Genomic DNA, 13314 nt, shown 5'->3' on the forward strand with positions numbered 1-13314 from the left:
TGGGCTTTCTCTAGTTGCGGCGAGCTGGGGGGACTACTGTTCGTTGCAGTGCATGGGCTTCTCACTGCGGTGGCTTCTCTTGTTGCAGAGCATGGGCTCTAGGCACGTGGGCTTCAGTGGTTGTGGCGTGCGGGCTCAGTAGTTGTGGCTTGAGGGCTCTAGAGTACAGGCTCAGTAGTTGTGGCGCATGTGCTTAGTTGTTCCGTGGCATGTGGGATCTTCCCGGACCAGGGCTCGAACCCATGTCCCCTGCTTTGACAGGCGGATTCTTAACCACTGCGCCACCAGGGAAGCCCTATCGTGCCACTTTCCTTCTCCAAATGCCCTACACAAACTTTTAGATGACTTGCCACTGCTCTCAGGATAAAGACACAAATCCCTAAAACAAGGTCTATTAGACCCTGCATGATCCAGCTTCCCTAATAACCCACACTCTGCAGCTACTAGATTAGATCCCGTTTTATGTTCTCAAGGCATCCTGTATCCTTCCTTCACAGCACTGATAACTGTAACAATACAATTGTCTGTGAGAGTAATCAATTAATGTCTCTTTCCCCCACAAGGCTATAACTAACATGATTGTAAGGACTGTTTACTTTGTTCACTACTATATCCCTGTGTGTCCAGTGATGGATAGAAAACAGAGGCTTAACAGGTAGTTTTTGAATAAGTAAGTGAAATTATTTCAACAGCTACACACAGGAATACCAGAGATATTTATAAGTAGATGGTTAGTATACTTGAAGATGAACATCAGAATTAAAAACTAAGAACTCTTGGGCTTTCCTGGTGGCGCAGTGGTTGGGAGTCTGCCTGCCAATGCAGGGGACACGGGTTCGTGCCCCGGTCCGGGAGGATCCCACATGCCGTGGAGCGGCTGGGCCCGTGAGCCATGGCCGCTGGGCCTGCGCGTCCGGGGCCTGTGCTACGCAACGGGAGAGGCCACGGTGGTGAGGGGCCCGTGTACCACAAAAAAAAAAACACAAAAACAAAACAAAAAACTAGGAACTCTGGCTTAAGAAACAAAAAGCTGCCTCCTCTGTATAAAATCAATGCTATAGCCCAAAGAAAAAACTTCTTCCTTCAGGTAGTATTTTTAGTAATTTTAATTCTTCAGGCAGTTATTCAGGGTGGTTTTAATGCAGGTCCAACCTCAATACTCCATGATACTTTTGTTTTAAACACCAAGATAAAAGTGTTTAACCTGTCCCAGCACAGCTACAATAGTTAGCTACTATGCTTTTATTATCAGAACCTAGAGAATATTTTGGGTGATAAGAATATCTCAAAAAGTCAAAGCAAAGTGCTCCTAGGGGATAATAGGCAGCAGCGCATCAACTGACTGAATCCAAGATGTTACCAACTTTTGGTTAGAGCCGTGAAATATTTTCCCCCCAACACTAATCAATTCCGTATTGACATCTTATTTTAATAGTTGCCATAGTACAAAGAAAAAAATCAACAGACTACTTTGAATATAAAAAAAGAGGTCACAGGAGAGTGTCAAAACTCAAACATATATACTTATTATGAAGAACCAAATTCTATAATGTTTGGCAATCAACTATTATTTGGGTTTGGAATTTATTTAAACATTTAAAAATCAATAATGCAATAAAAATCAAAGACTCTCAAACTAAAATAAAGCAACATGAACTGAATTAAATTTTCACAAAACAGTTTAACTTTCAGTTTAAGAAAGACCCACAGGTTTTCTCATTTTAAATCAGTATTAAAATCAATGGTAGTAAGACACCATTTAGTGTTATGAAAAAAGAAGTAGGTAAGTCTAAGGTGGGTGTGAGAGGAGAAAGGTATCGCAGGTGTGTGTGAACGCGTGGTGGGGGGAGGAGAGAGAGAACGCAGAAGTTGGTATGTGGGATCTTTCTAGGAGTCAAAAAAGTTTTTTTAATTAGTTATTTGGCTGCGCCGGGTCTTAGTTGCAGCACACGGGATCTTCGTTGTCGTGTGTAGGATCTTTGTGCAGGATCTTCATTGCGGCATTAGTTGCGGCATGCATGTAGGATCTACTTCCCTAACCAGGGATCGAACCCAGGCCCCTGGCATTGGGAGCACAGAGTCTTAACCACTGGACCATAAGGGAAGTCCCTAGGCCTCAAAATTTTAACAATGAGCAAAGCATAAAAAAGGTTTCTATGCTTCTGAATATTCCAAATCATATTTAGGGAACAAAGAAAAGCAGTTAGTGAAAACAAAAGATAAAATAAACAAACTTCGGGCTTCCCTGGTGGCGCAGAGGTTGAGAGTCCGCCTGCCGATGCAGGGGACGTGGTCTGGGAAGATCCCACATGCCGCGGAGCGACTGGGCCCGTGAGCCATGGCCGCTGAGCCTGCGCATCTGGAGCCTGTGCTCCACAACGGGAGAGGCCACAACAGTGACAGGCCCGCATACCGCAAAAAGAAAAAACAAAAAAACAAAACAAAACAAAAAAAACCCCAACCTTTTATCAGACAAAAGCAGGAATAATAAATTGCATTCAGTAACCATAAGATGATGAAGTCTATACTGCATTACTTGGGAAAAAATAATTTTGATGATCATTCAAAGCAGCGTCAGAGATATTTAATAAGTGTGTATGTGGCTTTGAACTTTAAAACATGAATAAAATTTGAAGATTCTATATACTTTTTCAGTCTTTATTTTTGACATGTACCATTTTCTCATAGCAGACACTTCTTGATATCCCACCAGGTGGTAAGAAATTTTTCCAGATACTTTCCAAGTCTATATACATTTATTATTTTTAACAGCCATATATCATTCTTTGTATTGATAAGGAAGCAGTGTACTTAACTATCCTCCAGTGTTTTGATATCTGTGTGAGTTCTTTTTCCATTGTAATACATGCTGCACAATCCCAATACTGGACACCTCACAGACTGTTGTGAGGAGGAGTAAATGGCAAGGTTTATAAAAGTGTTTAGCATGGTTGCTGGCATATAGAGAGCGCTCAGTAATTGTTAGCTTTCATTATTTTATTTCTTTCTCTTAATTTAATAGGTTTGATGTAGAAAGAATCTGAGATAAAACACAGTACCAATACTTGCTTGACTTTTACAATTAGGAAAACAAGAGATCTAAGATGAAGAGAAACTTGTTCAAATGGTAATAAATGAGACCCAAACTCTGTCTCCATCCTTTAGTAGGTGTTCTTTTCATTACAACCCATTCATTTTCCTATTGGTAAAAGTGTTCAAGATACTGTTCTTATAACAACACTTACTGAATGGCTCATTACCCTACACTTTAAAATTCACTGTGAATCTGAATTTTAAAATCAGTACTTGGTTGTATTTCCATTTTATCTTTTCTACTCTATTGACATACTTTTTCGATTACTATGTAAATACTATATCATTTATCAATTTCAGGGTCAACCCATGATAATTACAATTTCCCTCTATCAATTAGGAACACAGAAATAGAAAAACTGAACCTTCCCCCTCATATATTCTGTCAACATTTAATCAAGTTCTATACATCATACTGGGATTTTTACTGGTGTAATATTTAATCATATATATAGATAGATAATACTCACTTATAATGGAAGTACAATCATCTTTATTTTGTTGTTATAACAAACACAATATATTTTACCATCTTTGATCTCTGCTTTTACAACTCATGATTTCCTTGACCCAGAGACACATACATTCTATTGTTTGTACTTAATTTAAAAAAAAAAACAGTATTGAGAATAGGCTCTATTTTGTTCATCATATTTTCTATTTATAAATATTAGAATACGTCTAATTTTTCTTGTTTTACTTTATTTACTGATGCCTATAATACACCTATTATCTCTAACAGTATATTAATTAAATTTATTGTATTTTTTCAGTTGGTAAATGATATTATCTGTAAAATTTTAGGAAAGAGAAATTTTTCACTTATTTTACTCTTCATTTAGGGATGAAGATCAGAACATTCTCAAAGAGAAGGGCTCCTCTATAATGTTTCGCTTTTTATAAGAAGACTTCAAAATGCTTTTTAAAGAACTACATCACTCCATTTCTTGCACAGAGTAATCATCAGGAATGGATAAGAATTCAGTATCTGACTAACATGATCACATGATGCTTGAGGTATGTCAGTAAACTTTGGTGAGTGAAAGTTAATTTTCTTGGGACTTCAGGATAACACTAGAGCAACAAATTTCTATTTTGTTGTGCTGTTTAGTGTCACGTAAGTGAAAACTTATACTTACAGGTACCATATGCAGGCTCCCATTGCAATGACATCATCTGGAACTTCTCCTCATCTGTTTCTACATCCAGACTGGAAAGATACTGCTTCACTTTCCTTGCCATTTGGGCATCTTCATACAGCTTCTTAGCATTAAGCAGAGAGCTACGGCGTGCCTTTTTTTTGTGAGCACCTCCTTGAACATCCAGCATGTTTGAATTTGTGCTGCCTTGACTCAGTGACCTGTAAGAAGATGGAGATCACAATAAGGGGCTGTAAAGATGAGAATTAAGTATGGCAGATTGAAAATTAAAAGAATTCTGTTCTGTTAATGCAACTGCATGCTGATGCAAATGAGTTAAAAGATGAAGAGCATTAATGCAAAGTAATGTGGTACATATGGCAATGTTCTGAGTTTTCAGATTCAGCAAAGTTCAGAATTCAAAAGAATAAGTTAACAATTCCCCCCAAAGCAACAAATTCCATCAGACTTGTGTTTGGTGCCTTTGCAACCCATGGCACAACTGTGACAAGTATAAGCATTCCTTTGGCCCTATGGCCATACACACTCTGAAGATACGGCAAGAGCCTAGTTCAGGACAAGTCCACCCTGAGCCAGATCTCTGCACCAGGATTCTTCAGCAGGGGAGTTTCTAGAGCAGCTTTGCTTGTACATGCTGCTTTGGACATGCTATCGCCATCAACATTCTTGTATATAGCTGGCCCACTCCGAGCATGCTCACCGATTTTACCAGTAACCAGATTTTGACCAAAATTCAAATAGAACAACCAGTAAGAAAAATAACACCATTTATACTCAATTCAATATAGTCAGAGATCAAAAATGCAATAAAAAGCTACTCAATGCTTCTACTCACATATGAAATGGTTGGGCAATATGTGGCTTCTGGACTGGGGATATGGGATCTTTCTTTTGCAATGCCTCTAAATGTGATGAAACTACAAGCTGGGTAGGAATAACTACAATTGAAACAAGCTATAGCTTCACATCCAACTGTACTCTTTTTGGCAGACTTCTTTCTATAATAACCACATCTAGAACCACTGGAAAACAGGAACTGCAATGCTATTTTTCCTTTGTAACAAGGATAGCAAACACAAGGTTCTAGACAATTTTTATTTTAAAAGCAGTTGCCAATTCTAAAATAATAAGGATATCTATGGGTCTTCTAAGTTAGCCTCCCAATTACCCAAAGATATTCTAAATACACATACCACAACCATAAAACAATTTGTTTTTTCCGTGCTCACATACCCCATTTAAAACAAACAACTAAAATTCTAATGTTTTCATTATAAATTAAGTGAAATAAAGTTGTAAAAAATGTTACTTTTCTTTTGTAATTTTAAGATCTTTAAAAGAGTGTGTCTTACATTTGATGGCAACTTTCAATTGCTACTGGTCAGGCAGAAACTGTGATGTGGTTGTTGCTACTTACATATGCAGAAACTCCTAAACTTTCAGAGTGGTTTGGAAAAAATCCAATGGCATTAGTGAATTACTCCCTTAACCTCCAGGAACCAAATGATTATAAGGATGTAGTGAATCTAACAAGTTCAACAACATTCCCAAAGCAGGTGTCAAAAGGAAGTTAGCCCTAAATATCTGCAAAGCCAACCTAAGAGCCCAGCACCAGCAGCTTTTTGTTCTTTTATGGCTTGTTTTAAGAAGTGTGGCATTACCAACATATTTGACGGCACAAAAGGCAATACTGTGTGAGGAAAAAAAACCCCCAGAAACTAGTAACTCTAAAAGTGATTCAGAAAATTCATATTCTAAATACGAAGAAGTTTAAGAAAGACCTAAACCAATTTATATTTTATATTTTCCTTTTTATGAATGCAAAAAGGTGTTATGTGATAAAAACACATACCTATGTTTATATAAGAGCTCTTTTAACAAGTATAAAGTTAAAAAATTCTCAGTGTTAACAAGGTACTGCAGTGACTTTTCTTCGTGGTACATAAAACAACAGTGGTCCCAACAACTGATGATGCCTCAGATTCAAAGAAATGTAGTAAAATCAAGCCCCAATATTTAGGAGCAAATTTGAATACAAGTATTTAATAATTTTATGTAAGCTGATATAAAAAAAGTGTCCAGAAATTCAAGATACATACAAAATTTTAATAAGTGAAAATCTCATGATAAATGACAATGTCTTCTAAGCTACTTTCAAAATGCTTTGATGTAAAAACAAAAATATCTAGTGCCTGCAAACATCATACAAATCAACCCTAAAGCTAAATAAACAGTGAATGTGTTACATAAGTCATTCAAACACCCCAAAATCCCCACTAAGATATACTGTTCAAGTATTCTTCTTCATAACAGTAACGTTAGGAATCAATTTCTATCTTCAATGAGAAGAACCAGAAAAGACAAAGACATAAATGTAAAGTATAGAAGAAAACACAGAAGAAACACAGAGAAGGAAGAAAGCAGAAGGAAATTCAAGTTCACCAAGCTTCAACAGAAAACAAAAGACCACAAATAAGACAAGACTCAAAGTAAGTGGCTCACAAAAAATCCTTCTTATATGTAATATAAACGCATCTAACTTAATGATTCACTATAATCTTAAAAGAGCAAAATTCTTCTTTTTTGCTCATCTACAAAACCCATCTTTTTCTTCAACTAAAATCCCCTCATCCACAAAACCCATCTTTTTCTTCAACTAAAAATGAAAGGATCAGATAGATGATTTATAAGATCCCAAACATTCTATGATTTCTACGTGGATACTTAGCTATCTATTACAGATCTGTAAGCAGAGATCTGAACCTACTTGACAACAAAAGGTGTTGTTAGGTCTGATTCTATTTCAGTTTTAAGAGAGATAAGGGAGTCGTTAATTAAAAGTGGTAGGAATTTAAAACTCAATGCTGTATGTCTCATGGTATTAGTGGATCTGAACAATTAAAATCATCCTCTATTTCAATTATTTACAAACTCAATATTACAGTATAGTTTGGATAAAGGCTGCACCCTTTTGGAAAACTGATAGAAAAATGTAATCTTTATAAACAACGCTTTTACCCATTTTAATACACTTAAACATTTATTTTTATAAAATATGGCAGATGAATAAAAGAAAATAGTGTGGACTCTGGAATCAGACTACCACCATTAATGAATCAGAATCCACCATTAGTGAGCTCTAGGAATTTGGACAACTCTATCTTCCCCATCTGTACCATGGGAATAACATTATCTATTTCACAGAGTGGCTGGAGAATTAAATAATTCATATAAAGTGCACAGAGAAGTATATGGCACATAGGAAGCACACAATAAATATACGCTATCGTCATCATTATCTAACTGACCCTGCTAAATAAAATCTAAAAGGGACTTATGGGACGTCAACAATGGAAAAGTAAAGGGAAAAAAAGCTAGTTCTAACACTATTTTAACCTTGTTAGCAAAAGGCATTTATTTGTCAGGAATGTAGGTTGACAGGGTTAATAGAACACATGCTATTTTACGTGCGTGCATTAATGAAAAGGATGCAGTATATGTTAACAGTTGCACAACCTTCATTCCAGTTGCATTCGTCTCTACACTTACCCCAGACTCCGCCACCTCTTCTTCCTGTAAGCAAGAGCCACAAACATTGAAGCATGTGTTTGAATAGGAAAGCACAGAAAAAAGACAACAGTCGTGAGTCAGAGAAACTATGGAGACAGAACAGAAAAATTTTACTAGAAAAAAAAGGTAGCTTAACAGTAAAATGACTTTAATGGAATACAAGGGGGTAAAATGAATTATGATACGTACTGAAGGCCAAAAAACTCCACACTATTTAAAAGTATGCTTTTAGACCAATTATAATATATTTTTTAGACCAATTATATTTTTAATACCTAATTCATTTAGAGGCTTATGTTAATAAGAAGCTTAAGGGAAAACATTTACTAACTATGAATTTTGAATTCAAAGTTTTCAGGGAAACCTTAAATTAAGGAATATGATCTTTTGAACTTTTTTTTAAAAAAGGATTTTTGAGCCACACATTTAAGCGAGGATGAAATTACAAGAAACAAAAATTTATAATTTCATTTTTAAGTGCAGAAATTCTCTTACAATGTGCATTAACAAGAAATTTTGACCAGCAAATTCAACTTAAAATGTAAGTATAAATATATCATCAACATCTTTATGATCCTGTATCTCCTTACACTACAATTGGGCTGAATCAAGATTCTTTTTAAAAAATTTTTATTCTCATTTATTTTTTTGCCCCTTCCCCCCAATCCTGACTGGTCTCATTATATCTCTGGCTTGTATCCAATAAGCTCCAGCTCTGGCCAGCCCAAAATTCTGTTTTTCAGTAAGTACACTGACTACTGTTAAAATAAAAGGGGTACTTTGTCTACACAAGATATTATACACCACCAAACTGGACAATTACTTGCTTAAAGAAAGCTAGTACATTTCAGTACTAGCTGACAAACACAACTGATTCAGGAAAACTTCAGTCTAATCTAATTATGTTTTATTTTTTCCTATACTGCATTCTACTCTAGCCTAGGCCATTCCCAAGGAAACAGCCAAGTTCACTGATTTCATCCTCAGTTTCTTCCTCCTTTGCTCATTTCTGAAGCATTGTACTTAAAATATTATCAACTGGTCTGGCAGGCTCACAAAGTCATTATCATCTTGAGGAACGAGGGTGCTAAAATACATGAGTAGATGGATGTCTGTGTAAGACAACAGGGTGTGGTGGGGCCACTGTACAGGGACATATAACAAAAACAAAAACTTAAAAACAAAGAAACAAATCCTCCAGGTCTGCTTTGGTCCCTGGTTCTTACTGTTTTCTGCTTCTACACTGATGAGCAATGACACCCCTCATTACATGTAGTGATTCTCAGGGACAGAAGTGGGATGGGTTGGGAAGAGGAGATATGATATACCCCTTCCTCCATACTTTGAGAATTTCTACACTAGAGCAACAATCAGGTCAACTACTTATAAAAACAAAGACTCCTGAACGGTGATTTAGACAAAACAAAACAAAAATAAAAAAACCAATCCTGACACACATTGATTCTGTTTGGTTACAAAAACTCCATCTCTAACTTTTAAAAAACCAAGTATTTTTGTTTCCTTAGTAGGCTATATTTCTTTCAAGCCACAAGAATTGTGTCTGCCTGGGTAAACATTTCATTTTTAAAGCTCTTAGGTACTGAAGCTATACACAAAGGCCCAGAAGAAAATCAGACCAAAAATGAAAACCCTAATAACTTTTTACCCTAAAAATTACAGAAATTACTGGGAACAGCTTGACAACATACTTTATGTTTTATATAATTTGAGGAGACATTTGTTACTACATTAAAAATGAATCTTAAAAAGCATTCTTAGAAGATCAGGTTAATATTGAATGCAATTTTTATTTTTATTTCATTTTTATTAGAGATGGAGCATTCTTAAATTGGCACTTTCTAAACTGCGTTAAAGAATTTACATACAAATAAACAGCAGTACCATGACTTGAAACCAAGGAATATATTTTAAAAGAATAAAGTAGAACTTAGACAGAAATAGAACTTTAAAAATCTTCAATAAAAAGACATATTCAGTAAAAATAGAAGACTAATACTTCATACATTTTGTTAGAAACCAGATGAAAGCATCTGTCCTGTGTGATAACTTCAGTAAAGATCAGCAACTTAAACATTTAAGTTAGATGACATTTTAATTAACAATAACAATACAGATCTATGTACTCAAAAAACTAATAGAGAACTAGGGTTCAAATCTCAGCAATTTATGTAATCCTGGACACATTACCTAACTGCTCTGAGCTTCAGTTTCTTCATATGTAAAAGGCAGGCCAATACTACTACCAACCTTTAAAGGTTATAGTGACAAACTATTACTTGAGAGGGACATCTGTAAAGCACTTAGTACACTGCGTAACAAATGGCAGATGGTCAATAAATGAAAATATTATATCATGCTCAGTGCCACTCTGTAACACTTACACACTTCAATGACATACCTCTGTCGGAACATCATAGCTGGGTCCATGTTAGCAGAAGTCATTCGAACAACTTGACGAATTTCCTTGGCAATCATTCTGAGTTTCTCAAAATTTACTAAACCATCTACTTTGGAATCATTTCCTATAGAATAAAAGTAACTTTTTTTAACTTCCAAAATTAAAATATCTATATAAAAGTAGCAGAAGTCAAGTTATTTTTGGAGGCACAAATCAGAACCTTCTTTATCAAACTGTCACTTTTGTTTTCAAGAACTGATAAACCCATAGATGGTTTAATCCTGCTCCCAGGGAATGAGCTAATGAGAGAAATTCTATTCCTATGGAAGTAATGATTATGATTATTGGAAAGTGAGAAACTGTGCATAGCTTCTAAAAGCCATTTCATTATGCTGTAGGCACACCTAGTAAAAAATACAGCTCCTCAAATCTAATTCTCCAGATGCTCAGCCCACTCTTAGGCAAGTACATGCATCTGTTTTTTTGGGCAGCAGAGTAGAGCACTTGAAAACTTAGGTTTTAGCCAGAGGTCACAAACAGTGACCTTTGGCTTAACTAATCTAGTAAGGTTTCTATGGTTTACGGTACTTAAATAAATTGTAAAATGAGCTGTCAACACTTAAGAAGTGGAAGACATCCCAAGAAAACAAGAATTTCTGACTTCTCTCGAAGAAAAAAAGCGGGGTGGGTAGGTGGGGGATTAAATAATAAGTATTGATAGGTCTGTCTTCCAAGTGGTAATAATTAGTTAAAATTAAGAGGTGGCTGGCTCGTAGGGGTAGACATCTTCTAGTCTGCCATGCATCCTCTCTTCCCCAGGATTTGAATTTACAATCATGACTTTAATCATTAAACACAAATTTGCTTGTTTGTAAGTTCCACGGTTTTTGTTTCTGTTTCACTAAGTAGTTTTCTAAGGAAAAAAACTCATACACCTCTCAAAATGGTCTACTTTTCTTTGACGAGAACAGGAATGAGACCAGACTTAGCCCATATGTTGGCTTACCCAGTTCAAACCACAAGGCAAAAAATTATATGTTCAAAGGGTAATCTAACTGTCTTTTTATCACACCTGTCTTTAACAGTTGGTCTGACCCTATTTATTTCCCACATAGCCCCTGAGGTGTCTGTGGAATTCCAAGTCCCTGAAGCCAAGTTTGAGAACCACATGGGTCTGGAACACATGGTGGGCTCCCTTTTTGTAGTAAATGGCACCTATCCATTGGACATATAAATTGTTCAGGGTCTCAACATGAGTTGAAAACAAAATGATAACCCCAAATACTTTCAAGTCACATAAACATGTTTTGAGGGAGCATGTCAGAAAAATATACTTGAAGCCTATAATGATATTTTCTTATGAAAAAGGAGTGATAATGAAAGTGGGGGCAGAACAACTAGTTAATTGGCACAACACATCTGCTAAGAACAGTTAGAAAAGTTGGACAAAAATAGAAAAAAAATGTTTTAAGTCATCAAAAAACTATCAAGGCTGTGAAGATCTGAAGCAATAATGAAGATCTGTGGCAAGTTTAGCATCTCCCAGTGCTTGACCCAGCATCTGCTGATTTCAGAAAAGGGGATGATGAGCTGAAAAACTGAGTAGTGCCACCATGACCTTTGAAGTTAGAGAAGAACAACTTAAGTCTAGATAAATCTTCAATGTTTTGGGTTGGGATTTTGAAGGCCTATAATATATCCTCAGACTAAAGATAAACTAAATGCAGACTGGGATAAAAGTTCAGTGTTAAATTATCTCAAAATATGAAAAGGGTTTAAGGTGATTTTTGGATTGCTAGCACCCCTAGTTGCCTGGCAGAAGCAAGCTTTAATTCTCTCTGGAGGAATGTAATATTGTCTGAAACCCTAGATTATTTCTGTAATTTCTTTATACACAACATCCATTTGGTCAAAAATAACCAGGTACATCAGGAGAAAATTCAACATGATTGAAATGCAAGGAAAAAAAGAAAGACAACAGAAAGACTCATAAAGGATCTAGATTATGGAGTTATTGGAGACAAACACAATAGTAACTGGTAAATATGTGCAAGGTTATAAAAAACAACACTGAGAACTTTGGCAGAGAACATGAAGATAAAAATGAATTTAAATTGTAAAACTGGAAAAAAAAAACCCAATAACTGAAATAAGGAATTTGCTGCTGAATTTAACAGTAAATTAGTACACAGTTGAAGAAATAATTTAAAAATTGGACATTAAGCTGGGAGAAAATTCCAGAATGAATAAAAATATCCAGGTCAGAGAAAACCAAATGTTGCACCTAGTCACATCATAGCAAAACTAGAGAAAAACAGAGATAGAAAGAAGAGAAAATTATAAAGCAGCTACGAGAAAAAGGGTAGATTGTTGTCAAAGGAACAACAAATAAGACTGACACTTGATTTCTCAACAATAACAATGGAAGCCAGGAGACAGTTTTGTTATATCAAGATGTTGAAAGGTAAGTGCCAACCAAAGTTATGCCTTAAGAATGAATATTAATTAAAGACATTTTTCAAATAAACAAAAAGTAGATTTCATCACCAGTAGACTTGCACATAAGGGAATAATAATCAGTGTTCTACAGGAGAAAAAAACCCCAACCATATGAAAACTTTGAAATGCAGGAAAAGTAACAATATCATCATGCAGGTAAAGCTAAATAAATACTGACTTTACTAAACAACAATAGTATAGTGTGGCATTTAAAGGCATGGAAACAACTGTATATGTCGGGAGGCGAGCAAATGGGAATTTAAGTGGTCTAACTTCTTGCACTGCCTGACACACAGAAAAGTACTAATAAATATTACGTGAATTAATATCAACAAGTATAAATATATTGGGTTGGCCAAAAAGTTCCTTTGGTTTTTAAGTAAAAAAGACATTTTTCATTTTCACCAAGAACTTTATTGAACAACGTATTCACCTTTTTGTTCCACTACCTTCTGCCATTTTCCAGGTAACTTCATAATTCTATCTTCCCAAAATTTTTTATCTTTTTGAGAAAAGAACTGTTCCAGGTGCCTTTTACAGTCTTCCAGGAAATGGAAATTTTTTCCATTAAGA

At 35.6% G+C, this 13314-nt stretch overlaps 1 protein-coding gene across 9 annotated transcripts in view; it reads right to left on the reverse strand.

The window, feature by feature from the left end:
- Positions 1-13314, reverse strand: part of RAPGEF6 (Rap guanine nucleotide exchange factor 6) — a 223374-nt gene that overhangs the window by 20540 nt on the left and 189520 nt on the right. For 7 of the 9 annotated variants that reach the window (XM_079917411.1, XM_079917413.1, XM_079917412.1 and 4 more), the window contains 3 exons: positions 10243-10366; positions 7803-7826; positions 4233-4453 (listed from right to left, as the gene is read on the reverse strand). In XM_079917411.1, the coding sequence (XP_079773537.1) occupies positions 4233-4453; positions 7803-7826; positions 10243-10366 (369 nt within the window). The remainder of the gene's footprint in view (positions 1-4232; positions 4454-7802; positions 7827-10242; positions 10367-13314) is intronic. The other 2 variants (XM_079917409.1, XM_079917415.1) reach the window with 1 other exon arrangement.

Source organism: Stenella coeruleoalba (genome assembly GCF_951394435.1).
Source record: "Stenella coeruleoalba genome assembly, chromosome: 3".
NCBI lineage: Eukaryota > Metazoa > Chordata > Mammalia > Artiodactyla > Delphinidae > Stenella > Stenella coeruleoalba.